The 24160-nt window shown below is 40.5% G+C and overlaps 4 protein-coding genes across 8 annotated transcripts in view; 2 read left to right on the forward strand and 2 right to left on the reverse strand.

The window, feature by feature from the left end:
- Window positions 1-786: 786 nt before the first annotated feature.
- Window positions 787-10527, reverse strand: ist1 (IST1 factor associated with ESCRT-III). Of its 3 annotated transcripts, none has more exons than XM_036964582.1 (11): window positions 10456-10527; window positions 9890-10043; window positions 9706-9802; window positions 8117-8297; window positions 6251-6338; window positions 5790-5873; window positions 4541-4651; window positions 4203-4361; window positions 3741-3866; window positions 3129-3135; window positions 787-2995 (listed from the first exon to the last, which is right to left on the reverse strand). In XM_036964582.1, exons 2-11 carry the CDS (start codon window positions 9890-9892, stop codon window positions 2823-2825), a joined length of 1029 nt encoding a protein of 342 aa, XP_036820477.1. In that variant the 5' UTR covers window positions 9893-10043; window positions 10456-10527; the 3' UTR covers window positions 787-2822. The 3 variants fall into 3 exon arrangements, with proteins under 3 accessions (XP_036820477.1, XP_036820474.1, XP_036820476.1); XM_036964579.1 differs by having other exon boundaries at window positions 3129-3174; XM_036964581.1 differs by lacking the exon at window positions 9890-10043 and having other exon boundaries at window positions 3129-3174.
- Window positions 10528-11288: 761 nt separating this feature from the next.
- On the reverse strand, window positions 11289-16667 carry mphosph10 (M-phase phosphoprotein 10 (U3 small nucleolar ribonucleoprotein)). The gene is made up of 11 exons (XM_021586031.2): window positions 16337-16667; window positions 15264-15951; window positions 14989-15146; window positions 14684-14864; window positions 14407-14548; window positions 14198-14265; window positions 13471-13608; window positions 13236-13346; window positions 12225-12332; window positions 11813-12043; window positions 11289-11584 (listed from the first exon to the last, which is right to left on the reverse strand). Exons 1-11 carry the CDS (start codon window positions 16420-16422, stop codon window positions 11435-11437), a joined length of 2061 nt encoding a protein of 686 aa, XP_021441706.2. The 5' UTR covers window positions 16423-16667; the 3' UTR covers window positions 11289-11434.
- On the forward strand, window positions 16469-17796 carry LOC110506431 (methylmalonyl-CoA epimerase, mitochondrial). Its single transcript, XM_021586032.2, has 3 exons — window positions 16469-16713; window positions 16954-17297; window positions 17423-17796. Exons 1-3 carry the CDS (start codon window positions 16686-16688, stop codon window positions 17573-17575), a joined length of 525 nt encoding a protein of 174 aa, XP_021441707.2. The 5' UTR covers window positions 16469-16685; the 3' UTR covers window positions 17576-17796.
- Window positions 17797-21392: 3596 nt separating this feature from the next.
- The window catches only part of LOC110506433 (amyloid-beta A4 precursor protein-binding family A member 2), an 85997-nt gene continuing 83229 nt past the window's right edge, over window positions 21393-24160 (forward strand). For 2 of the 3 annotated variants that reach the window (XM_021586033.2, XM_021586036.2), the window contains exon 1: window positions 21393-21502. The gene's annotated coding sequence lies outside the window, so the exon portion shown is untranslated. Of the gene's footprint in view, window positions 21511-24160 lie in introns of all 3 variants that reach the window. The other variant, XM_021586034.2, reaches the window with a different exon arrangement.

The raw sequence follows: 24160 nt of genomic DNA on the forward strand, positions 1-24160 counted from the left end.
TAAGCAAATTCATGCAGCTACAGACAACTTAGATTAGAACCTCTCAGACAGCCATCTGGACGCTCTGTGATGTGACCATGAATACAACAGGAGAGCCACAGATCAAAGACCACTCTGATGTAGCATCTCTCTTTGAAGTTATAAGGACCCTGAGCACTGTAGGCCAGTGGCAACTTAATTGGGGAGGATAGGCTCATAGTAATACCTGGAACCGAATTTACGGAATGGTATGGAACACATCAAACACATGGTTTCTTAAACACATCAAGACAAAAACTTATGTCAGCATTGACAAAAGCCTCAAGCACCTGAGAGTTCCAGAAAAACACCCCATTGCGATGCTACAGATCTACACAAGACACGTGTCAAACAAGCCTCCCTCTGCAGAAACCTGGGTTGTGATCTGCAAGCACAAATCATGGGAAACTTCCTGAAAAGGAGCTTCCACTTCAAACTTAGTTGAAGTACACTTATTTTTTATTTCTGTTTGTTTCAAGGTATTTTCAAGGTCATTGAATGAAACCCTGCTCTCTTGAAGATGGGTCCCTCAACGCTCAGGAGACTCGTTTCTGTCCTTTGTGTAACACTTTACCTGCCACATCCACTGAGGCATTCATATCAGTCAAGCTTCACCGTTCATGTGGTAATCTACCCTCTCTAGCGGCAGTACTAGTATCTACACTGCACTACCAACTGAGTTCCTTTGATTCCAGTAGAACTGCTCCACTTGACAAGATATGAAAACACCGAAACAATTGCATCTAAGAAAATTAGCCACCCCAGAACTTCAATTAGAAAGATGTCCTTTATTAGACAGAAAAAACCATAGGCTATTATCTGTTTTATGTGACAAGATATATGGTACACTTGCTATTCAAAGTTGGTATCAAACATTCTTCAAACAATCCTACATTACACCTTAGAGGATGATCAGTCAAAGCAGTGAGCGGGTCACTGTACACTAGTGTTAGTCTTATTTTAGGATGGTGGAGTAGACAGTCCTAACTTCCACCCATCATAATTAGTGAAAACAAGCTATAAGACAGGAACAGGAAATCCACCCCCCTTTCTCACCTTTATCAAAACTACTTCTTCCATCACCAAGATTCAACACATTTTCATCAAACACAAAATCAAAACTTCAAACAACTTTTAAGAAAGATTATTTATATATGTTACCAGTGGTGTAAAGTACTTAAGTAGTACTAAAGTATTTTTACTTGTAAGTATTTTTTGGGGGTATATGTACTTTACTATTTATATTTTTGACAACTTTTACTTTACTACAGCCCTAAAAAAAAAACTAACATTTTACTCCAAACATTTCCCCTGACACCCAAAAGTACTCGCTACATTTTGAATGCTTAACAGAACAGGCAAATTGTCAAATTCACACTTTTCAAGAGAACATCCCTGGTCATCTCTACCGCCTCTGATTGAGAGGGCTCACGAAACACAAATGCTTATTTTGTAAATTATGTCTGAGTGTTGGAGTGTGCCCCTGGCTATCCGTAAATTTAAAAAACACAAATATTGTGCTTTCTTCCGGTTTGCTTAATATAATTAGAAATGTATACTTTTACTTTTGATACGTAAGTATATTTAAAACAAATACTTTGACTTTTAACACAAGTAGTATTTTACTGGGTGACTTTCACTTTTTTATTAAGGCATCTTTACTTTTACTCAAGTATGACAATTGGGTACTTTTCCCACCACTGCATGTTACGTGTACATAGTCTGAATATACTTATAGAATGGGAAGGCCTCTGATGATGGTAAATGCAGTGTGGCACATACAGGACACACATACATAGATAACATACTGAATCACACTATAAACCTCTACACAAAGAGGAGGAAGAACCCGTTACATTTTGAGGGCCGTATTTACAGCAAACGTACATGGTCAAATCATGCATTCAATTTGCCAATTCACTGCATGGGTTATTTTACACAAACACGGAAAGTGCATGTATAGGGTTAAACTAAATACTCTTTAAAACAGTAAGTGGATTTTCTCATAATAAAATCCATGTACAAAATAAACATATTTTCCAACTATTTGCCTTCAACCTCCTACCAACATATTTTTGCTCTACAAATAAAACAATTCCTGTAAATAGCATTGTGTATTTCAATACTCTACTTTATCAATCAAGTCTGATTGAATCCCTCCACCCCATGTAAGGTAACAGATCGGTCATAGAACTGGTTTGACGTCAAAGGTTCAGAGCCAGAGAGTACTGAGGGTAAAACCCGACAGATGTGCTACGACCTTGAATATGTCCTAGGCCTGAATTTTGACACAATGGGTGTGCCAGAAAACAGGTTTTTCTAGTATGCGATTCAGTGACCGGTAAGAACTGCTTCATGAAACCCACAACGACAAACTATTAAGATCCTGTATTACTCAATCCAGACTCTGGACGAGAGACACTATTAGTTAAGACTATTCGATTATTAACCAAATATTGGCTCATACTGTGAGTCAAGGGGATACGACCATAGCAACGAGAAAGATTGAGAGGTTACATAGAGTACTAGTAACTATCAGGAAGGCCATTTTATATCCAAAGTGCTCATATAAAGATGACATCTATACGGTCCAGTTTTGATTGGACATAGTCGATAATAAAATGTACTGTCAAATAGCCCTCTAAAGGGCCTTCACCTGTTTGAATGAGATACAGTTAACATCAGTAAAACTACACAATGAGGAGAGTTTCACTGCAAAGGGTGCCAATCCAAATATTTCAATATTTCCTGATACTGTAGCTGCAGTGACTGACAACACAGTATGATGATGGGATACTGGAGGACTAGGTCTTCTTCTTCAGGTCCTCAAAGCGCCGTGACAGATCATCAAAGTCGATGTCATCAGAGCTCGCAGTGTTGCGTCCAACTCCAAAGGAGGAAGTGGGAAGCGTGTCGGGAACTGAGGGCAGCTCAGGGAGGGCGTTGTTATCGTAGATCTGGGATGAAGGCCCGGGGCCTGTGGAAAGAACATAGGTTTAGAATGACATTACAAATACACCCCAATGCAACCGTTATGCAAAAAGCAAGCAACAATATTGCTGAAGAGATTGACGCGGAAAAAAAGGAAATATTATTTGAAAACAACTTACCAGATACCTGGGATCGATCAGAAGGTTTAATAGACAGCTCATCAATCTGAAAAATACACACCCATCATGATCTTTCTACCCTGTCTGCATGTTGAAATGTTAAAGATGTATAGATACATGAGAAGGCAGAGAAAAACAATGTTTGGATGTTAGTATGTGATTGGAGGAGAAATAATCATTGAAGTAGTGCAGAGAAAGTCAACACCACTGGGGTAAGAATTAAGCTCTTGCTTTTTGCTCATAATATAACTAACCTCAAATTGCATTCACTTCACTATGAAGAACATGGCTTCCCTACCACATCCAGTAACATACTAGTTTGACAGCAAGCAGATCTGTTTCAGCATATTAAACTCACTCAGAGCATTCAAAAGACAGTTGTATGCAGTTCAGCACAAGGTTAGTGATTAGCAGTTAATACCAGCTATGGCCGTTTCCACATTCCATCTGTTCTTATCCAATCCCTATCACGTCCCTGTAGCATAGCACTGTGCTGCAGAGACAAGCGATGGCACAAGCAAACTATAATGAACTCCTCTTCCCTGAAAGGTGAACTGGTCGTCTGTCCATCTGTCTGGAGAAGCAGAAGGGGCAGGGGGCTCTGACACTTACAGACTGGTAGGTGGGAGGGCAGCTCGGCAGCTCAGGGGGCGGCCCTCCTCTCATCGGAGGCTGGAAGTTGTTAAAGGCATCATATGTGCCAACGGAGGGGCCGTTGAACCCTATGGGGCCGGGCATCTAAAGAAAACAAACGTACATGTATAAAAACATCACATTCATATCAACATCTCTATATTTCTTAAAGCTGGAATCCTTAATGGTGAAACAGCCATGTCTGTTGGCGGTATTACAACAACGACGAAGTTACTGCAAACAACTGAGACTGTTTTCTTCTGCTGTGACATCGTCGCACGCATCACACGCGGAATAGAAAAGCATAATATGTACTGGTGCACGAACAATAGCGGTCAGTGGCGCCGTTTTCCCCCTACTGCGGACTCATCTGTAAGCAGCGATCTCGCCAAACAAGAGAGGTGTCACTCAAGACACTATAGGGAAAAAAGATGGTCTTACGGGTCCTTTGGGTGTTGGGTAGCTGAACGCTGATGGGGGGCCCATGGGCATAGGCATGGCCCCAGCGGTGAAACCACCGCCGCCGCCACCACCACCTGGCTTCTTGAAGTCAGAGTCCACATCTATGAGGTCAGCCTCCTCGCCTGTACACACCTCTGGCTGCGGGAGGGGGATTAAAATAAAATGTTATTCATCACATGACTAGTTAACTATTTAGCAGTCTTATGACTTGGGGGGGGGGCTTTCAGGGTCCTGTTGGTTCCAGACTTGGTAGTATATAAATAGTAGAGTCAGTCAGGGGGTGGGCACAGGGAGACAGGTTATCATCAGCTACTCACTCTGACCATGGCGTCTGACTCGTAGGGCACGTTGTAGTTCTTGGCAATCTCAATGAGGTAGCGCTCCACCAGGATCTTAGGAGGAGCCTCTACACTCAGTTTGTGCATGAGCTATGGGGTAAAGCAGAGAAATATTTTTTAGGCACAGAAACAAACACATCAACATATACAGTACCAATCAAAAGTTTAGGTACACCTACTCATTCAAAGGTTTTTCTTTTTACTATTTTATACATTGTAGAATAATAGTGAAGACATCAAAACTATGAAATGCCACACGTAACAAAAAAAAAAGTGAAACAAATGTAAATATATTTTAGATTCTTCATAGCCACCCTTTGCCATAATGACAGGTTTGCACACTATTGGCATTCTCTCAAACAGCTTCATGAGGAATGCTTTTCCAACAGTCTTGAAGGAGCTCCCACTTTCCACCAGTCTAATGTCCAATGCTTGTGTTTCTTGTCCCAAGCAAGTCTCTTCTTATTATTGGTGTCCTTTAGTAGTGGTTTCTTTGTAGCAATTCGAACATGAAGGCCTGATTCACACAGTCTCCTCTGAACAGTTGATGTTGAGCTGTGTCTGTTAAGCATTTATTTGGGCTGCAATTTCTGAGGCTGGTAACTCTAATGAACGTATCCTCTGCAGCAGAGGCAACTCTGGGTCTTTCCTGTGACGGTCCTCATGAGAACCAGTTACATCGTAGCGCTTGATGTTTTTTTGCGACTGCACAAAGTTCTTGAAATGTTTTGTATTGACTGATATTCATGCCTTAAAGTAACGATGGACTGTCATTTCTCTTTGCTTATTTGAGCTGTTCTTGCCATAATATGGACTTGGTCTTTTATAAAATAGGGCTATATTATGTATACCACCCCTACCATGTCACAATACAACTGATTGGGATTTCTTTCCTTAATGCATTTGAGACACAAATTAACTTGACACACCTGTTAATTGAAATGGATTTCAGGTGACTACCGCATGAAGCTGGTTGAGACAATGCCAAGAGTGTGCAAAGCCGTCAAGACAAAGGGTGACTACTTTGAAAGATCTAAAAATATATTTTGATTTGTTTGACACTTTTTTGGTTACTACATGATTCCATGTGTGTTATTTATTATTTTTGATCTACAATTTTGAAAATAGAGTTGTAGAAAATAGTACAAAAAAATCCCTTGAATGAGTAGGTATGTCCAAACTTTTGACTGGTACTGTATCTTGGAGCAGACCATCTCAAAATGCATACCCTGTCATTGACAGTCCCGATTTGGTTTGTCCTACAGAGCTTGCCATACTCCTTGCTGTATTTGGCACACAGTTGATCAGACACCTGTATGGAGAAAGTACAGCATCAAGGATCACAATACAGCAAAAAGTGTACAAACTGCATTACATTTTTTTTTTATTACTGAGGACTAGTTTCAAGTGTTATTAGTCGTATGTAGGGGATACGCAACTAAATGCTTACTTGCAGGTTCCTTCAACAATGCAAAAACAATAAAAGATAAGAAAACGAACATCAAGTAAATGGCTCAGTAGAATAGAATAATACATTATAGCATAAGTATAATACAGAAAGACACAGTTTATAGTCCAATAGTTCCATGTGTATTGGGGAAGGGGCAGGATGCAAGTGTTTCAATTAGGCAGTATAATAAGACTAGTCCAAGCGACTAGACATGTTAACGCACATTGCATACTACTCACAATTTTAAGCTCGTTGACCTCAGACTGCAGACGTGGGGCTGCCCAGATGAGAGTGGACACAGCCTCCTGCAGGCCAGGGTCCAGCTCCCTGTCAAGAAACAGACAAATAGGTGTTAAGGACATGGCTTGACAGATTTCCTTTTCACTCGTCTGAAAGCTCAAATGAAAAATGGTCTGTACCATCATGGGCCAAAAGGGGGACGTAAAATTGTATTGTAAAGTGGTTCCTTGCATCATACAAATGTATGTTTATCATTATTGTAAAAATGTAAGCCACCCTCCGCCTATTGACTTCTTTGCAGATGACTCAAAAAAATAGGAACACAGCCCCTTGAAAAAAAAATACATGTTTTTGTCACATAAACCAGATAGGTGCAGTGAAATGTGTAGTTTTACAGGGTGAGCCATAGTAGTACGGCAGCCCCTGGAGTAAATTAGTGTTAAGTAACTTGCTCACGGGCCCATCTACAGATTCTTCACCTTGTCGGCTCGGGTATTCCAACCAGAAACATTTAGTTAATGGCTCAACGCTCTAACCTATAGGATACCTGCCGCCCTTTAAGGCTCTCCTGGAGAATGGTTGGCAATCCTTAAAATAGCGTAAATCACTTTTACACTTACAACCAAATACTATTTAATGAATAAGGGATCAAATGGCTTATGTCAGCTACTTCAAAGCAAAGTAAATTACTAAGACATGTTTATCTATAACCATGTAAGGCTGAAATATTAAGGTTTTCGTGGAGATCTATTGACAGGATAGGAGTCTTCAAAATTAGGCTACTCTTGGGGCCGGGGCGATACTCGTTAGTACCGTGGCATGGAAACAAAACACAAAGCGGATTTAACGTCTTTAGGAAAACAGCCCTAATGTTGGAAACAAACATTATGTTGTCATCCAGTCATTTATGTATTTTCCAAGCTATAGCACACAGTATTTTACATACAGCAGGTTTTTAAAAAGGAACAAAGAATTGGATCCACTTTGGGTTTTCATTTTTGCCATGGAAGAAATATTGCCCCACTGGTATTGTCCAGGCTCTAGCTATTCTAATAATATGTTTTAACACTGTCAGAATGACATGCCCAATGTTGAATAGAGGGGAATAGAGTCAACTCCAATTGAGTGTTTGGGATGTGTTTTTTATAACAGGAGTAGGTTAACTCACCCGTTCATCACCTGCGTGAGGGTAGTTTATTCAAGAGCGCTGGACAACATTTTTGTAGGGCATCGGACATGACATTAATACATGCTATTAGCTAAATACTTAACTAACCTGGCTACACCATATGTTTTGAATTGGATAACTAGTCCGTTTGTCTATCATTATTTTATAGGGCATAGTCTAGCTGCTGCAATCTCTCCCCTCAGGCCCAATGACACTGGCATATATGCAGGGGATGCACACGACTTTTCCAGGATTTTCATGGCCGTATGATCCGTTTCTAAACCAAAAATGTAGTGTTTCTGGGCAAATAACTCACTAACTAGCAAGGAATATCAACAAATATGCTCTGCACTTTGATCACCTCGTGACTGCAAAACCGCCTGTCAATGCAATAATTCTGCTCTGATGCGCTCTGCAGAAATTGGGAGAACAGCGCGCAACACATGCCCTGAAGGATAAACTTAAACACCGATAATAGGGCAAGGAGTTTTTCCTTGACTAGGATAAATTTTGGCTCTTCTTTCAATTGCCTTTACTCGATTCCATGCATCCTCTCTCGTCTCGGTCTCAAAACGCATTGGAAGAGAAGTCCCAAGGCTGCTCCCCTCTCTAACCAATGTGTTTAGAGAAGGAGGCAAGGAAATAAACAATTGAGAAAGAGCCTCCTTGTCAGAGTCCTCTAGGCTGGCTCATTTACTTCATGGACTGGATGAGGCCAAAGCGAGCCAGCAGCAGGTCACAGTACAGTTCTAGGATTTCCATGGCCTCTACCAAGTAGTCCTCTCTGATGATGTGCTCCACACGGATCCGTGCTCGCTCATCCTTCCCTGTTGACAGGTAGTCTGCAATCTCCTTCCGCGCCTTCTGAGCTAGCTCAGCTACAAAGAGACAGAAGATCCATTCTGTAAGCATTTAATTTAAAGACAACCCGAGATACAAAAATGTAAATTAACAGAGACTAGGCTACAGCTTGCACGGTGTCTGTTTGTATGTACAGTACCAGTCAAGGGTTTGGACACGCCCACTCATTCATGGGTTTTTTGTTATTTCAACTATTTTTTACATTGTAGAATAGTGAAGACATTAAAACTATGAAATAACACATGGAATCATGTGGTAACCCCCAAAAATGTTAAACAAATCAAAATATACTTTATAGTTGAGATTCTTCAAAGTAGCCACCCTTTGCCTTGATGACAGGTTTGCACACTCTTGGCATTCTCTCAACCAGCTTCACCTGGAATGCTTTTGTTTGGCTGCTTTCCCTTCCCTCTGCGGTCCAACTCATCCCAAACCATCTCAATTGGGTTGAGGTCGGGTGATTGTGGAGGCCAGGTCATGTGGTGGGAACCACACATGCGGAGATCAGCTGTTCACCTACTCTGCGTCTCACAAAGACACGGCGGTTGGAACCAAAAATCTCAAATTTGGAGTCATCAGACCATGGGATAGAGTTCCACCAGTCTAATGTCCATTTGCTCATGTTTCTTGGCCCAAGCAAGTCTTCTTATTGGTGTCCTTTAGTAGTGGTTTCTCTACAGCAATTTGACCATGAAGGCCTGATTCACACAGTTTCCCCTGAACAGTTGATGTTGAGATGTGTGTTACTTGAACTCTGAAGCATTTATTTGGGCTGCAATTTCTGAGGCTGGTAACTCTGATGAACTTATCCTTTGCAGAAGAGGTAACTCTGGGTCTTCCATTCCTGTGGTGGTCCTCACGAGAGCTATTTTCATCACAGCGCTTGATGGTTTTTGCGACTGTACTTGAAGAAACTTTCTTGAAGGTTAGTCAATCCGGAAAATGTAATGTTTTAAAGTAATGGTGGACTGTCGTTTCTCTTTGCTTATTTGAGCTGTTCTTGCCACAATATGGACTTGGTATTTTACCAAATAGGGCTAAATTCTGTATACCACCCCTATGTTGTCACAACACAACTGACTGGCTCAAATGCATTAAAAAAGGAAAGAAATTCCACAAATTAACTTAAGGCACACCTGTTAATTGAAATGCATTCCAGGTGACTACCTCATGAAGCTGGTTGAGAGAATTCCAAGAATGTGCAAAGCTGTCATCAAGGTAAAGGGTGGCTACTTTGAATAATCTCAAATATAAAATGTAGATTTGTTTAACACTTTTTTTGATAACTACATGATTCCATGTGTTATTTCATAGTTTTGATGTCTTCACTATTCTACAATGTAGAAAATAGTTAAAAGAAAGAAAACCCTTGGAATGAGTAGGTGCGTCCAAACTTTTGACAGGTACTGTAGTTGCCAGGCTCACTTTTCTTTTTCTCCAAGAGCTTCAGGCGATTGATCACCAGTCGGAGATTGACCCGGAGTCTTTCTGCTTTGAATCCTCCACCGAGCATGATGGCCAGCTAAGGAAACAAAATAAGTTGGTATTAAAAAGAGCCAATACATACTGGCAAGTCTCACTATTTCTTTGCCACACTGACATCACCCACCATATTGTTTTCACCTATCCTTTGATCAGAGAACGTGAAGATGAAGAAGATGGGGGAATAAGGAGAGGGAATAAGGAGAGGTTTCGACCCTAGTGAGTCATCACCATCGTATGAGCGTGTTGATGGCCACACCAGTGACTACAGGCAGGTAGGACTGAAGCGGGCATATAAAACAGACAGCCATTGAGCTAACAGTAGTAGCCACCCTCTGAAACCAATAACTGGCTAATTTACATCGCCTCTATCAGCAATTCAGAAAGTATACACATTTTACTTAGTTTAACAAAATCCACGTTCATGGATCAAATAGTAAAGGAAATGGTTAGCTAACTAGCTAGTTTGCACAACAAGGATGAAGAAATCTAGTTAGTTAGCTACCAGTAGTTATGCTAGCAAGATAGCTAGCTAACGTTAGCTAGTTTGATAAACAAAGCAGTGCTGTTTGAATCAAAACGTTTCCAGCTAGCTACAGTAATGTTACCTATAAAAAAAACGATCAACCAATAAAAGCATAGTATATATAATAATGTACATGTTATATCTAATACACCATTTGTTTACATTACCTGTTAGTGTCGTTAGCTAGGTAAACAGCTTGTCGAGTTGCTTGACTTCCGTGAATGTGAGCCTTCCTCCTTCTGCGGCACAAAAAAAAACAGATGACTGAGTTACGTCACGGGACCTTTTCAAAACGTGGGCGTTTCACACCTGCTGTTTACACCACTAGAAGGCGATGGTGGATTGGAGAGGCATAACATAGATTCCAATGAAGTTAGACCCCAATGCCATAAATGTACAGTACACTAGCTACATAGCCAGATATGTTTTGAGGAAGACGACCACAATATAGCTGGTCAAACTACACCCCGCAGCAAGACCGAGTTTCAAAACTACACCCCGCAGCTCTTTTTCTTCTTTAGATCATGAAACCATTTAAACATTCACTCACGTGAAAAATAAGCTGCAAGTTGTAGTAGTGTGAACTTTGAACAATAATCACTCATTCATTCAATTATTTAGCTAAATACTAATACACGTTTGTGTCACGTACACCGGAGGTGCAGTAAAATGTGGTTTTACGGGATGGGCCGAGTGTCTGCGGGTTTTCGCTCCTCCCTTGTACTTGATTGATGAATTAAGATCACATTAGTAAGGAACTCCCACCTGGTTGTCTCGGTGTTGATTGAAACAAATAAAACAGCAGACCTTCCATGGAATGAGTTTGGCACCCGTTTTACAGGGTCAGCCATAGTAGAATGGTGACCCTGGAAAAAATTATGGTTAAGTGCCTTGTCCAAGGGCACATCAGCAGATTTTTCACCTGCTGCCCACAGATCGATTAGCTGAACAGATTAATAGTGTGAATCTAATTGGTCACAAAAAGTCTGAATAAATTACATCATGACAAGTTTAGCTTTTTATTTTCATTGCAAATTACAAACCTGCGAGAGCACTGGTTAACATAAATTGCAGCTTTCGCTTTAAAAATCTGTACAAAGAAATACGCATTACCATAACACATACATCATCATAACAATCTAAATGTTACAACTTAAGTTTGCTGGCTGAGACTTCTTTGTGTTTCTTCTTCTTGGAGCCCGGGTCCTTGGCTCCTTTGATCTGGCTCTTCACTTGGTCTTGTAGTTGGGAGAAGAAGGCGGAGGAGGAGCGGAGAGCTTTATCCTTCCCCTCATCCTTGAACAGAGAACAAATAAAAAAAAGCTCAACATCTATTTTTAAGAAATTATTTGCAACTGTGACAGCTGAATCCTAGCTATTGTAATAAATACAAATGAAAATGTGTGGAGAACACAATGGTCTTATCAGTCTATATTGATCACACAAATATAATGGAGGGGCTTGCATTTGAAAGACGATGTCAACTAAATATAAAAACGAGACCTGCAGAAAGAAAACACTGACCTTTAATAATGTTGCTTTGCCTCCCTTTGTGAGTTTCTTGAGGTTTTCTGCCACCTCTGCCTTTGATTGTTTCTTATTCTCTCCAGTTCTGTTAGCCTCCTTCAGTTTCTGTTTCTTCTCCTTCTCGTGGATCTTGACGCGCTTCACCTTCTTCTTCTTGCGTCTCTCTCGTTTCTTGTCTGTGGAGGTCTTTTCAGAGTCACCCAGCACGTCGCCAGCCTTGTTCTTCTCCTAAGATCAGAAAGGAAACTGTGTTACCCTGGCCTCAGAAGCATCTACTAAAAGGCTACTATGATGGAAAACACAGTAGTTAATTGATTGTCTTCAACCCTTGAATGCTTTTGTACACGTCAGTATACTCCACTAGATTTCCCATAACATGAAACATATTGGAAAGGGATGCATGACAAACCTTGACTTCCTCTGGAGCCAATAGAGAGCCACTACTAGCACTGACTGGCGCAACTTCCTCCATAGCAATAGAAGGCAAATTGGAGACAACTTTCACTTCAGGAACAGGCTGCAGGACACAAAGAAAAGGTCAAACATATCAATATTGTGCAAAAAGCGTTCCCTTCATTATAAACTGGGTGGTTCGAACGCCGAATGCTGATTTTCTGAAAGCCCTGGTATAGCATTGTATTCGGGTATGACAAAACATTTATTTTTAAGTCACGGCCCAGGGCTGTATCCAGGCACTCCGCATTGCATCGTGCATAACAGCCCTTAGCCGTGGTATATTGTCCATATACCTCACCCCCTTGTGCCTTACTGCTTAAATATAGAATCTTTAAAAGACCAGAATTTATGCTTGTTGTCATGCAAATGCTACAGTGTTCCACATAAAACATACAAACACATGACAAAGTACAGAACAGTAATAGACAAGAACATCATAAGATATTACATGAAATAAATAAGTTATATATAGGAAAGACAGAGACAACAAAAATACTACTTACGCACTATTCTTATACACAGTAGAGTTAAATGAGATCTTTAAAAAGATTAGAGATGCTGTGATACCAGATGTTTTTTTAAAGCGAAACTTGCTTTTTGCCCGTGTAACCTCTGGTGGCAGAGCGTTCCACAATGACATGCCTCTACACATAACTGAGTGACGTAAATCTGTTTTTGGTTTGGGTACCGTGAAGAAACCCATAGTGGAGTGTCATGTATGTCTGTTTGAAGTGTATGCAAATAGATTATACAAGAAGTTAGGCATTTTCAACACACAACTGTTTCTTAAAAAGACTGGAAGAGAAGTAGTCAATTTCTCCTCAACCCCTAACCATGAAAGCCTATCATGGTGCTGATGTTAGTTCTGTGCGTGCAGTTAAGGGCAAGGCGTGCTGCTTTGTTTTGAGCCAGCTGCAGCTTTGCAGTGTCCAGGGCACATGGAAACATTGACAGGAAAACTCACCGGTTTGGGTGTGAAGTGGAAGTTAGAGAGAGCATCAAGTTTAAGGAATAGAGAATCCATGAGCTTTTGAATTTCTACATGGGCTGGGTTTTCTTCATCCTCTGTCTTTTGCTGAAATACAATGGAAATAGATAGAAATAATATAAATAATCCATTCAACAAACAAAAAAATGCATTCATTGCAATATAGAAAAAAGCCAAGTATGTTCACACTAAAATATAAAGGAATAACTACCTGATTCTGCTTGAGGTACTCTTGCTCATAAACCTCTGCAAGGCTCAGCTTGCTCTTCTCATGGTCCAGAGTCAGCCTCTTCTTGTACTCAAATACCTCTTCCTTAGGCTTCTCCTTGCGCACCACATCATCCCACACCTTGGAAAAAAATACAAGTCCGAAAATAAAATTACCTTTGAAATGTGCCAATGTGGTTTAAATACTGGATAGACCTATACTTGTTCTTTACTCAATGAAACGATGATGACCCATTCAGCTGGATCCAACCGAGAATAGTTGTTCAGTTTGTTGTCAAGATTGATTTATGTCTCTAGAGAGACGGGTTAGCTAACAACGTCACGAAAACGATGCACGCGATTCAATGGTGCAGACGTCCGTGTGTTGTTGTGATTCTGAATGGCCAGATACAGTAGCTAGCAATGACTGACGCTGCCATGTGTGGAATCATAGGTGACTCTTTTCAGCTAGTTTTATCTTGTTCTTGATACTATGTCTTGTTTTGACTGATGTCTATACTAAAATGGCTCAAATTCACTACCTAGCAAAAATTATAACAATGTACTTGAAAGACAAGTTCTTATTGCGCAAATGTGTGTTTTCAATAAACAGTGGAGAAGAAATATAGTTTACATATTGTCAACAATCTAAGCCAACCCAGTCTGTTTTGCCCCGTAGTTGAGCACTGGTCGGTTTCGTTGCTAAACAACCGACCGGTCTATACACTGACCTGGTCTTTAATCCTCTGCTTGATTATGTCCTCCAGCTGCAAAGTGGTTTCCTCTGTTACAGCAGGGGCTGAGAGAAAACAGAGCAAAATGTTACCTGACTGAATAAGCACCCTCTCTGGCACACAAACTTGCAGTAAGTAAAATACTAAACCATTTCCAACGGACTGAAAGCTAAACTAAAACAGACTGACAAGCATGTGGTATGTACCCATCCTGGAGGCCGAGTCAAATGCCACATCCACCTCAAGAAGGCTGTTCTCTGGGCGAGTCTGAGCAGACACCTCTCCTGTTAGTTGCCATGGCTTCTCTCCCATGGCAGCCTTTTCCAAATCCTGGATCTTTTCAGCCATCTGTGTACGGTAAGAATTTACCATTTCATTAATCTGCTACATAAAGCTATATATACGGCAGAGGAAAAAAAAAAAAAGTAAATTAAATGACACAGACCAATTTAGATATTCTAAAACAGCCGAGGAAAAGCTTGCCTTGTCTTGTCGTTTCTCAAAGGATGATTTGGATTCAGGTTCTGTTGTATTTTGAGACTTTCCTCCAAAGATGTCCGCCATCTCTTCTCCCTCACTGGCATCACTTTCTCCAGGTAGGTTAAAGGTCACCCGTTTCAAAGCCTCCTTGGCTTGTCTGCACTCTTCATCCTCAACGAAGTCCCTAAAACAGCAAAGGAACAAACAATTCTTATCTTAATGACAAAATGAATATCCCTGCCCTATATTCCTTTTTGATGCAATTCCAACCATGACATTCATATGAGATTCCTGCATCAGCCACTTACTCATTTTCTTTTTCTTCATCATCATCCTCATCATCATCTTGCATCCCATCTATACTGTCGTCCTCATCCTCTGCGTCTGATTGGTCAGCTGTTTGTGCAGGATCATCATCCACAGCATCAAAGAAGTCTTTGTACTTCAGATTCCTGGAACTTTTCAGCTACAGAAAGAACATAGTATATTAATAGAAATTCAGTGTGTTTGGCTACAATAAAGACCAGAAACACCACAGAACAGTAGCTAGGTCTGGCAGAGAGAAAAATGATACGATACATACTGTGCTTGTTTTTTTTGTTTTTTTGGAAGAAACATCTTCACTGAAGAGGCCTACGTCATCATCTTCATCTCCAGAAGGCAAGTCCTGGAAGTAGTCTACATCACCGTCCCCCTCCTTCCCCTCCCTTCTGTCCATATCGTCCAGAAAGGACTCCATCTCTGAGAGCTTGAAGAACCTGTCATCAACCTCTGATGGAGGACCCAGTGGTTTTGACTCTCTCGCAGCTGAGCATTTCTTCTGTTTAGCTTGTTTTTCTAATGCGTCCACATCAAAATCTACATCAGAGTCCTCGTCTGTGTTATCCCCTCTCAAGGCATCCATAGCAGTTTTAAGCATGGGTGGTTCTTCTCCTTGCCCATCATCTTCCAAATCCCCATCTCTCATCTCCTCTTCTATCTCTTCACCATCTTGGTCAACCCCTTCATCTGGCTCCTCATCAGCATCCTCTTCATCAAACAGGATACTCAGAGCTGTATCCAAGGCAGCCTGACTCACTGCTGTCTCAAAGTGCTTCAGCACTGCAGTATTCTGGAGCTCCAGCTCCTGCCATATCTGTTCCTCGTCAAAGTTCTCAACAACCAGCTGGTCCAGAGGGCTTCCCTTTGAGCCTGCTGGCTCGTGGGTTTTGTGTAAATCATACAGGGTCTTAGTGAGATAAGTGAAGTCTGTTGCCACGTCACCCTGAAGACTATACACAAAGAAAAAATACAATTAGCAATGTTTGTTAGTATTCTTCAAGTAGTACAGCGGTTAGTAACGTTAGCAGTCTTCTTCAACCAACCCTGGCCTTGAAAACCCACAGGGTGTGCAGGGTTTTTTTTTTAGCCAGGTACCAATACCTGGCTCAACTAATCAAGTGTAGCTAATGTACTAGAATCAAGTTTATCGGTGCTACTGGGCTATCTTTAAGAATATTTGATGACGTGGTCTAGCTAACCAAACAGGCAATGCTTGCAGATGTTTGCTTGCTATAAGCTAGTTAGCCTTAGCATTGTGTAACGATGGCAGAAAGTAAATGAATAGATTTTTAAGTTAAACATATCTGGATATTATTATACAAATGTTGCACTTACCTAAGAAAATGTTCTGGATGTGCAGTTTTTATGTTTAGTAGCTTTAAACAACACTCCAACGTGTTACCTATATCCACGGTAGCCATCGTTTTTCCTCACATGTGAACATGTGTGTAACAACAAGATATGCTCCCCCCGGAAACAATCTCTGTTGTGCTACAAAGATCCGGATAGCAGGTCAGGTTAAGATTTAGCAAGCTGGATAGACAACATTAATATCTCAAATAACTATATTTGCAAGTGCAATGTACGGTTTTTAATTGAAAAGCAATAAAAGTGTGCTCTATCCCATTGTCTTGACATTCAAAGCGATTCGCTATCCTACGTTATCCTACGAATTTTCGAAAATATGGCGGCGTCCGTGTTGAAGGGTGCACGTAAGTATAAATAGCTGATATCTGATAAATATTATTTCACATGTCAAAAACAGTCTTTTTAGACTTGATCTCAGGCTACACAAAGTAAGCCAAATCCACTGTTGTTAGTGCAGAATTACTTTCAGCAAGTGTTCCCTGTTGCTAGCTACTTGACTTATCCAGGTAGTAAATTCAATCAAATAAGACCCGTACTCCGGAAAAAACAGCATGGCATGGCTGTACTAATTTATATTGTTACAGGTCTCTCAAAGTGTGTTCTTCACACTTATTCTCCAACCCTGAGGACACTTTCAATCTCAACACCACTCTGCCAAGGTATTCCAGGATCTGTCTGGAAACTGGGAAGGCTAAATCACATCGCTATTGCTGTACCAGACATGGAGAAAGCCACTGCTCTTTACAGAGATGTGCTGGGGGCTCAGGTCAGCGATAAAGTTCCCCTTCCTGAACATGGAGTCTACACTGTCTTTGTGGAGCTGGGTAACACCAAGCTGGAACTGCTGCACCCACTCGGGGAGAAGAGCCCCATTGCAGGCTTCCTACAGAAGAACAAATCTGGTGGGATGCACCATATCTGCATTGAGGTGAGTCAGTCTGAGCAATGCTGCATATGCTGTTCAGCCCACATGAATGAGCTGTATTCACTCACTCTGTCCTTGTCTCCTCATCTGTTCTCTAATGGAATTATATGTTATTTTTGTGATTTCAGGTTGATGATATCAGTGCAGCGATAGTGGATCTGAAGGCTAGGAACATAAGAACCCTGTCAGCTGAACCACGGATAGGCGCTCATGGGAAACCTGTCATGTTCCTCCACCCAAAAGACTGTGATGGAGTACTTGTGGAACTGGAGCAAGCCTGAAAACCCACAGGTCTCAAAAACTCTGTAGTTCACAATTAGACGGTTTGAAAATTGGATTCATTATTGCACTTTTTCCACCAGTAATAATGAGGACAAAGGTAGATTTTTAAAAATATGTTTAATACCAGGGTTTTGATCCATTTAAAAAAATGTATCTTTATCTTCCTTAAAAGTAAGTGTCTATTTGCCTCTGCTGTGAATAAATTCTATGATTGACTCTATGCATTGTATGGAGTGTAAAAAATGTCAAATGTATTAATTAATTTCACGTGCAAGTCAAACGTGAAGTGTACATAGATACATGTTTTGATGTGAAACAACTCAACATTTATTTTCACATTGATTTTAACTGAGATGATAGAGCTGCTGGGAAATATTTATTAGGAGCAAATTCAGTAATCATGCACCTTTCAGCTGGCTCTCAGAGGAATGCACTCTCTCATTGTGAAGAAGAGCAAAATGGCCTTTTGATTTGCAACTTCTGATAATCTCAGTTGAGCTTGCTATGCAACAGGACAAATGTCTTAATATAAAAATGTATAAACTGATATGTTAAGCATATATTGAGTGTCATAATGTTGTTTCAGTGTACTAAAAGCATTTAAGTTTAATTGCATGGACATTTTAAGCAGCCTGTCCAGTCTTTAGTGTTGCAGCAGGCTTTTCTTATTTCCTCAGTGCCGTAGTTCTCCAGGCTGTTAGGAATTGGAGTGAAGAAATGCAAAAGGAACTTCCTCACAGTTTCGGCATGAATATAAATTCATAGCCTTCAGCATATATTCCTAATGACATTAGTCAGGCTCTTGTTTTGGAACTACAGTTCAGGCAATATGTTTATGTCGCTGACTTTCTGCAGTGTTAAGCATGTAATAGTTTAATTTGCTGTGAAATAGGTACATTCAGTAGCTTTGCCCATCATTTGTCACCAGTCTGGTGCCTAGATCAACTCATCCTCTGCAGCAGAGGTAACTCTGGGTCTTCCATTCCTGTGGCGGTCCTCATGAGAGCCAGTTTCATCATAGCGCTTGATGGTTTTTGCGACTGCACTTGAAGAAACTTTCAAAGTTCTTGAAATGTTCCGTATTGACTGACCTTCAAGTCTTAAAGTAATGATGGACTGTCGTTTCTCTTTGCTTATTTGAGCTGTTTTTGCCATAATATAGACTTGGCCTTTTACCAAATTGGCCTATATTCTCTATACCCCCCTACCTTGTCACAACACAACTGACTGGCTCAAATGCATTAAGAAGGAAAGAAATTCCACAAATTAACTTTTAAGAAGGCATACCTGTTAATTGAAATGCATTCCAGGTGACTACCTCATGAAGCTGGTTGAGAGAATGCAAAGGGTGGCTATTTGAAGAAACTCAAATATAAAATATATTTTGAATTAACACTTTTTGATACTACATGAATCCATATGTGTTATTTCATAGTTTTGATGTCTTCACTATTTTTCTACAGTGTAGAAAATTGTATAAAGAAAAACCCTTGAATGAGTAGGTGTTATAAAACTTTTGACTGGTACTGTATCTTGATTACATAAGTATTCAACCCTCTGACAGTGATTACAGCTATGAGTCCTTCTGGGTAAGTCTCTTAAGAGCTTTGCACACCTGGATTGTACAATATTTGCACATTATTCTTTAAAAAACTATTCAAGCTCTGTCAAGACATTTTTGTGTCTTGCCGTAGACTTTCAAGCCGATTTAAGTCAAAACTGTAACTAGGCAACAGGAACATTCAATGTTGTCTTGGTAAGTAACTCCAGTGTATATTTGGTTTTGTGTTTTAGGTTATTGCCCTGCTAAATGGTGAATATGTCACTCAGTGTCTGTTGGAAAGCAGACTGAATCAGGTTTCCCTCTAGGATTTTGCCTGTGCTCAGCCATATTCAGTTTCTTTTTATAAAAAGATAAGATAGTCATTGTCGATGCCACCCCCATGCTTGAAAATATGAAGAGTGGTATTCAGTTGTGTGTTGGATTTTCCCCAAACATAACGCTTTGTATTCAAGTCAAAGTTAATTTCTTTGCCACATTTTTTGCAGTTTTACTTGAGTGCCTTATTGCAAACAGGATGCATGTTTTGGAATATTTTTATTCTGTAGAGGTTTCCTTTTCTCTGTCAATTAGGTTAATTTTGTGGAGTAACTACAATGTTCAGTTTTCTCCTATCACAGACATAAGTTTATAACTGTTTTAAAGTCACCATTGGACTCAGGGTGAAATCCCTCTCAGGCAACTGAGTTAGGAAGGACGCATGTATCTTTGTAGTGAATGGGTGTATTGATACGCCATCCAAAGTGTAATGAATCACTTCACCATGCAAAAACGGATATTCAATGTCTGCTATTTAAAAAAGAAATCCATCTACCAATAGGTGCTCTTTGCGAGGCATTGGGAAACCTACCTAGTCTTTGTGGTTGAATCTGTTTTTGAAATTCACTGCCTGACTGATGGACCTTACAGATGTGTGGGGTACAGAGATGAGGTAGTCATTCAAAAATCACGTTAAATACTATTATTGCACACAGTGAGTCCATGCAACTTACAGTGGGGCAAAAAAGTATTTAGTCAGCCACCAATTGTGCAAGTTCTCCCACTTAAAAAGATGAGAGGCCTGTAATTTTCATCATAGGTACACTTCAACTATGACAGACAAAATGAGAAGAAAAAAAATCCAGAAAATCACATTGTATGATTTTTAATGAATTTATTTGCAAATTATGGTGGAAAATAAGTATTTGGTCACCTACAAACAAGCAACATTTCTGGCTCTCACAGACCTGTAACTTCTTCAGAAAGCCAGAAATCTTGTTTGTTTGTAGGTGTTAAGCAAAGATGTACTCCTGAATTTATTTAGGCATGCCATAACAAAGGGGTTGAATTATTATTGACTCAAGACATCTCAGCTTTTCATTTTTAATTAATTTGCAAAAATGTCTAGGAACATAATTCCACTTTGTCATTATGTGGTATTGTGTGTAGGCCTGTGACACAAAATCTCAATTTCATCCGTTTTAAATTCTGGTTGTAACACAACAAATGTGGAAAAAGTCAGGGGGTGTGAATACTTTCTGAAGGCAATGTAATTCTTTCATAACTTGCCACTGGAAGCAAAGATTAATGGATTATATTGCGTGATATGAAGTAGGATGGTTTCCAATTTCGTCCTCTTTCTGTTATGTAATGTCATTTTGCTAAATATGATCACTCAGTGAGCTGCACACGGATGCATTAGGAAGAATTACTGGCTTATAGATACATTCACTCCCCATTCAGTGACATTTCTTTAAATTCCGTTTTAAACAAAAATGCCACCCTGTTATGTGACTGGTTATCTTAGGTAAAAACAATATAACCTCTCATATCCAATTATGCAACAATATCATTGTAGTTACTTTTGCCACTACCATAAAAGTGAAGAAAATATGATTGAGTTTTTTTTCCTCCCATCGATGCATGATTTCTGTTAGGCTATAGATTTGCTATAGCCTATTTATAGCCTATTAATTGTGACCAACACAAAATAATTAGGATGTCAAATTATGGTGTGTTGTATGGGTCGCACTGCACTCTTTGTAAACCTATTTTTTTCTTCTCTCCAATACCCTTTCCGTCTCGGTGGTCCGGGTGGGGTTTGAATCTATCGCCTCTGGATGCCGCCACTCCACCTTAACGACCAGAAAAACACCGCTGTTTTACAAACTCAGTGGGAAGCCCAATGGGGAGAACTGCAGTGGGGTTTTTATACACGTTCCGGGGCCGCTTCAACTGGTACTTCTATTTTTCAGATTTCGGGGCTGGCCCGCCTTCTCTCGATGTAATCTGATCCCCTGCAAGTGTCTTGGAAGCATCATCAGCTTTCACAATTCCGAAAGGGAGGTGACTTGAGTGACCGAAGAACATACGTTGAATTCAGCAGGTAAGATAGTGAGTGTGGTCTTCATTTATCTACATATAAATGTTTGATTTATCATTACCGGTATGTCGAAAAGAAAGGTGCTTTTGGGTCCGTTATTCCTAGAGCATCTTTTGAAGAGAGCGGACAGCAACCATGGCATAGGCTCATCATCTGCAACTAGCTAATTCACCAATAGATTTTTAACCGCCTGTTCGACACACTTTTAATGCGGGTACATGTGTCTAATTATTCAATACATTCTGCATTCTCATTTTCTTAATTGCTGGGAATATAAACCTAATCTGAACAAATGTATTGTCAAAATTGTATCTGTAAATTATGGTGTTATATGGAGAAAAACATTCCGTTGTGTTGTTGTCATAATAATAATAATCGTAGCAGGCTGTGCGATAAAGTAGCCTAGCCATTGATAAACCTTGAAAAAAATAATATTTTGTTGACTTGTGTAATTGTAAGGGGATCTATGCCCTCTCTGCTTTTGATGCTCTTAGGGTTGATTTATTTTGTCTGTTGTGTACCACTCTGTTCCAGAGCTAGCCATACAAGAGGACAGAGCAGACAGCACACTCACTGTAATTATTTTTGGTGTGTTGTTCTATAGAAACTCAAGGAAACAGGGTTGGTAAGCTCAGTGGAGTCAACTCATGTCCGGTCTGTCTGATGCTGCTGCAAATTGATATAAATGTATTTGAAAGCCTACATAAAATAAAGCCCAACTAAATCTAAAATTGGCCTTTAAATTAGACAAAACCATGTTCTGATTACATTTTGATTGTCCATTAGTCAGGCTTGGTAGGAATTATAACTGCTTCAAGACTGTGGAATTGTAAGATGACAGCATGTTTGGAATTTTTGCCTTAGGGGTTTGATGTCAGTCTTAGCTCAATACAAATTTTTAATGAAGGCCTTGATGTTTTTATTCATTTACACTATATATACACAAATATGTGGACACCCCTTCAAATGAATGGATTCGGCTATTTCAGCCACATCCGTTGCTGACAGGTGCATCAAATCGAGCACACAGCCAAAACAAAACAGTCAAACCACAGCAAAAACCCTCAAACTTCTGAACATACACAATTATCTGAATCAATACAGAAAAATCCCACTACAATCCAAATACTTAAAACACTAAAATGACAAGAGTAACTCCTGAACAAATATAGTGGACTATTTAATACTATCTATGACAAACATTGGCAGTAGAATGGCCTCATTGGAAAGCTCAGTGACTTTCAATGTGGCAAGTCCGTTCGTCAAATTTCTGCCCTGCTAGAGCTGCCCCGGTCTACTGTAAGTGCTGTTATTGTGAAGTGGAAAGGTCTAGGAGCAACAACTGCTCAGTCGCGAAGTGGTAGGACACGCAAGCTCACAGAACAGAACTGCCGAGTGCTGAAGCGCCTAGCGTGTAAAAATCTTCTGTCCTCGGTTGCAACACTCATTACCGAGTTCCAAACTGCCTTTGGAAGCAACGTCTGCACAATAACTGTTCGTCGGGAGCTTCATGAAATGGGTTTCCATGACCGAGCAACCGCACACAAGCCTAAGATCACAATGCCAAGAATCGTCTGGAGTGGCGTAAAGCTCGCTGCTATTGGACTCTGTAGCAGTGGAAATGCTTTCTCTGGAGTGATGAATCACGCTTCACCATTTGGCAGTCCGACGGACGAATCTGGATTTGGCGGATGCTGTTTTTCATGGTTCAGGCTAGGCCCCTTAGTTCCAGTGAGGGGAAATCTTAATGCTACAGCTTACAACATTCTAGACGATTCTGTGCTTCCAACTTTGTGGCGACAGTTTGGGGAAGGCCCTTTCCTGTTTCAGCATGACAACGCTCCTGTGCACAAAGCGAGGTCCATACAACAATGGTTTGTTGAGATTGGTGTGGAAGAACTTGACTGGCCTGCACAGAACCCCTACCTCAATCTCATCGAACACATTTTTGGGATGAATTGGAATGCCGACTGTGAGCCAGGCCTAATTGCCAAACCTCCGTGCCCAACCACACTAAAGCTCTTTTGGCTGAATGGAAGCAAGTCCCCACAGCAATGTTCCAACATCTAGTGGAAAGCCTTCCCAGAAGAGTGGATGCTGTTATAGCAGCAAAGGGGGGACCAACTCCATATTAATGGCCATTATATTGGAATGAGATGTTCAACGAGCAGGTGTCAACATACTTTTGGTCATGTAGTGTATCTTCCTTTCAGAATGACTGTAAATTAGATTACAGTAACATGATGACTGATTTTGAAGATGAATAAATCATGTTTTTTGGGTTGTTTTACATAATACCCACTGTGCACACTGGTTGAGTCAACGTTGTTTCCACATAATTTCTATGTAATTACAGTGAACCAACATGGAATAGACATTGAATTGAGGTCTGTGCCCAGTGGGTAGTATCATATCATGAGCAAGTTCATGACCAAATAACATTTGCGTGATAATACTTGCACTTTGTTGTGATTTTACATTCACATTTGGAAATTCGACTTAGTAAATGGCCATTCTGTCCTAGATTAGGTGTTTCGTTTAAAAAGGTCCCCCTGGGGAAGGTGTGCGCAGCTCTGGAGGCACCTTGGTCCCCAGCAGGTGGGCTCACTCCACAGCCGAGACCTGCTACACGTTCTGACTGGCTGGCGCCTGGCGGCCCGC

The sequence above is a fragment of the Oncorhynchus mykiss genome, chromosome 26 (assembly GCF_013265735.2).
Source record: "Oncorhynchus mykiss isolate Arlee chromosome 26, USDA_OmykA_1.1, whole genome shotgun sequence".
In the NCBI taxonomy this organism is placed as follows: domain Eukaryota; kingdom Metazoa; phylum Chordata; class Actinopteri; order Salmoniformes; family Salmonidae; genus Oncorhynchus; species Oncorhynchus mykiss.

What these genes read in the sequence shown, in the direction of transcription:
- LOC110506431 (XM_021586032.2), top strand. Translation starts at nt 16,686, where the DNA reads ATGGCGGCGTCCGTGTTGAAGGGTGCAC. An exon ending in GTCCGTGTTGAAGGGTGCAC is followed by an intron (nt 16,714 to 16,953) that starts GTAAGTATAAAT and finishes ATATTGTTACAG; the next exon opens with GTCTCTCAAAGTGTGTTCTT. An exon ending in TGCACCATATCTGCATTGAG is followed by an intron (nt 17,298 to 17,422) that starts GTGAGTCAGTCT and finishes TTGTGATTTCAG; the next exon opens with GTTGATGATATCAGTGCAGC.
- mphosph10 (XM_021586031.2), bottom strand. Translation starts at nt 16,422, where the DNA reads ATGGCTACCGTGGATATAGGTAACACGTTGGAGTGTTGTTTAAAGCTA. An exon ending in CATCCAGAACATTTTCTTAG is followed by an intron (nt 15,952 to 16,336) that starts GTAAGTGCAACA and finishes CTTTGTGTATAG; the next exon opens with TCTTCAGGGTGACGTGGCAA. An exon ending in GCAAAGCAACATTATTAAAG is followed by an intron (nt 11,585 to 11,812) that starts GTCAGTGTTTTC and finishes TCTCTGTTCAAG; the next exon opens with GATGAGGGGAAGGATAAAGC.
- ist1 (XM_036964579.1), bottom strand. An exon ending in AGTCAGACGCCATGGTCAGA is followed by an intron (nt 4,362 to 4,540) that starts GTGAGTAGCTGA and finishes CCCCTCCCGCAG; the next exon opens with CCAGAGGTGTGTACAGGCGA. An exon ending in TGATCGATCCCAGGTATCTG is followed by an intron (nt 2,996 to 3,128) that starts GTAAGTTGTTTT and finishes TTCTTTCCACAG; the next exon opens with GCCCCGGGCCTTCATCCCAG.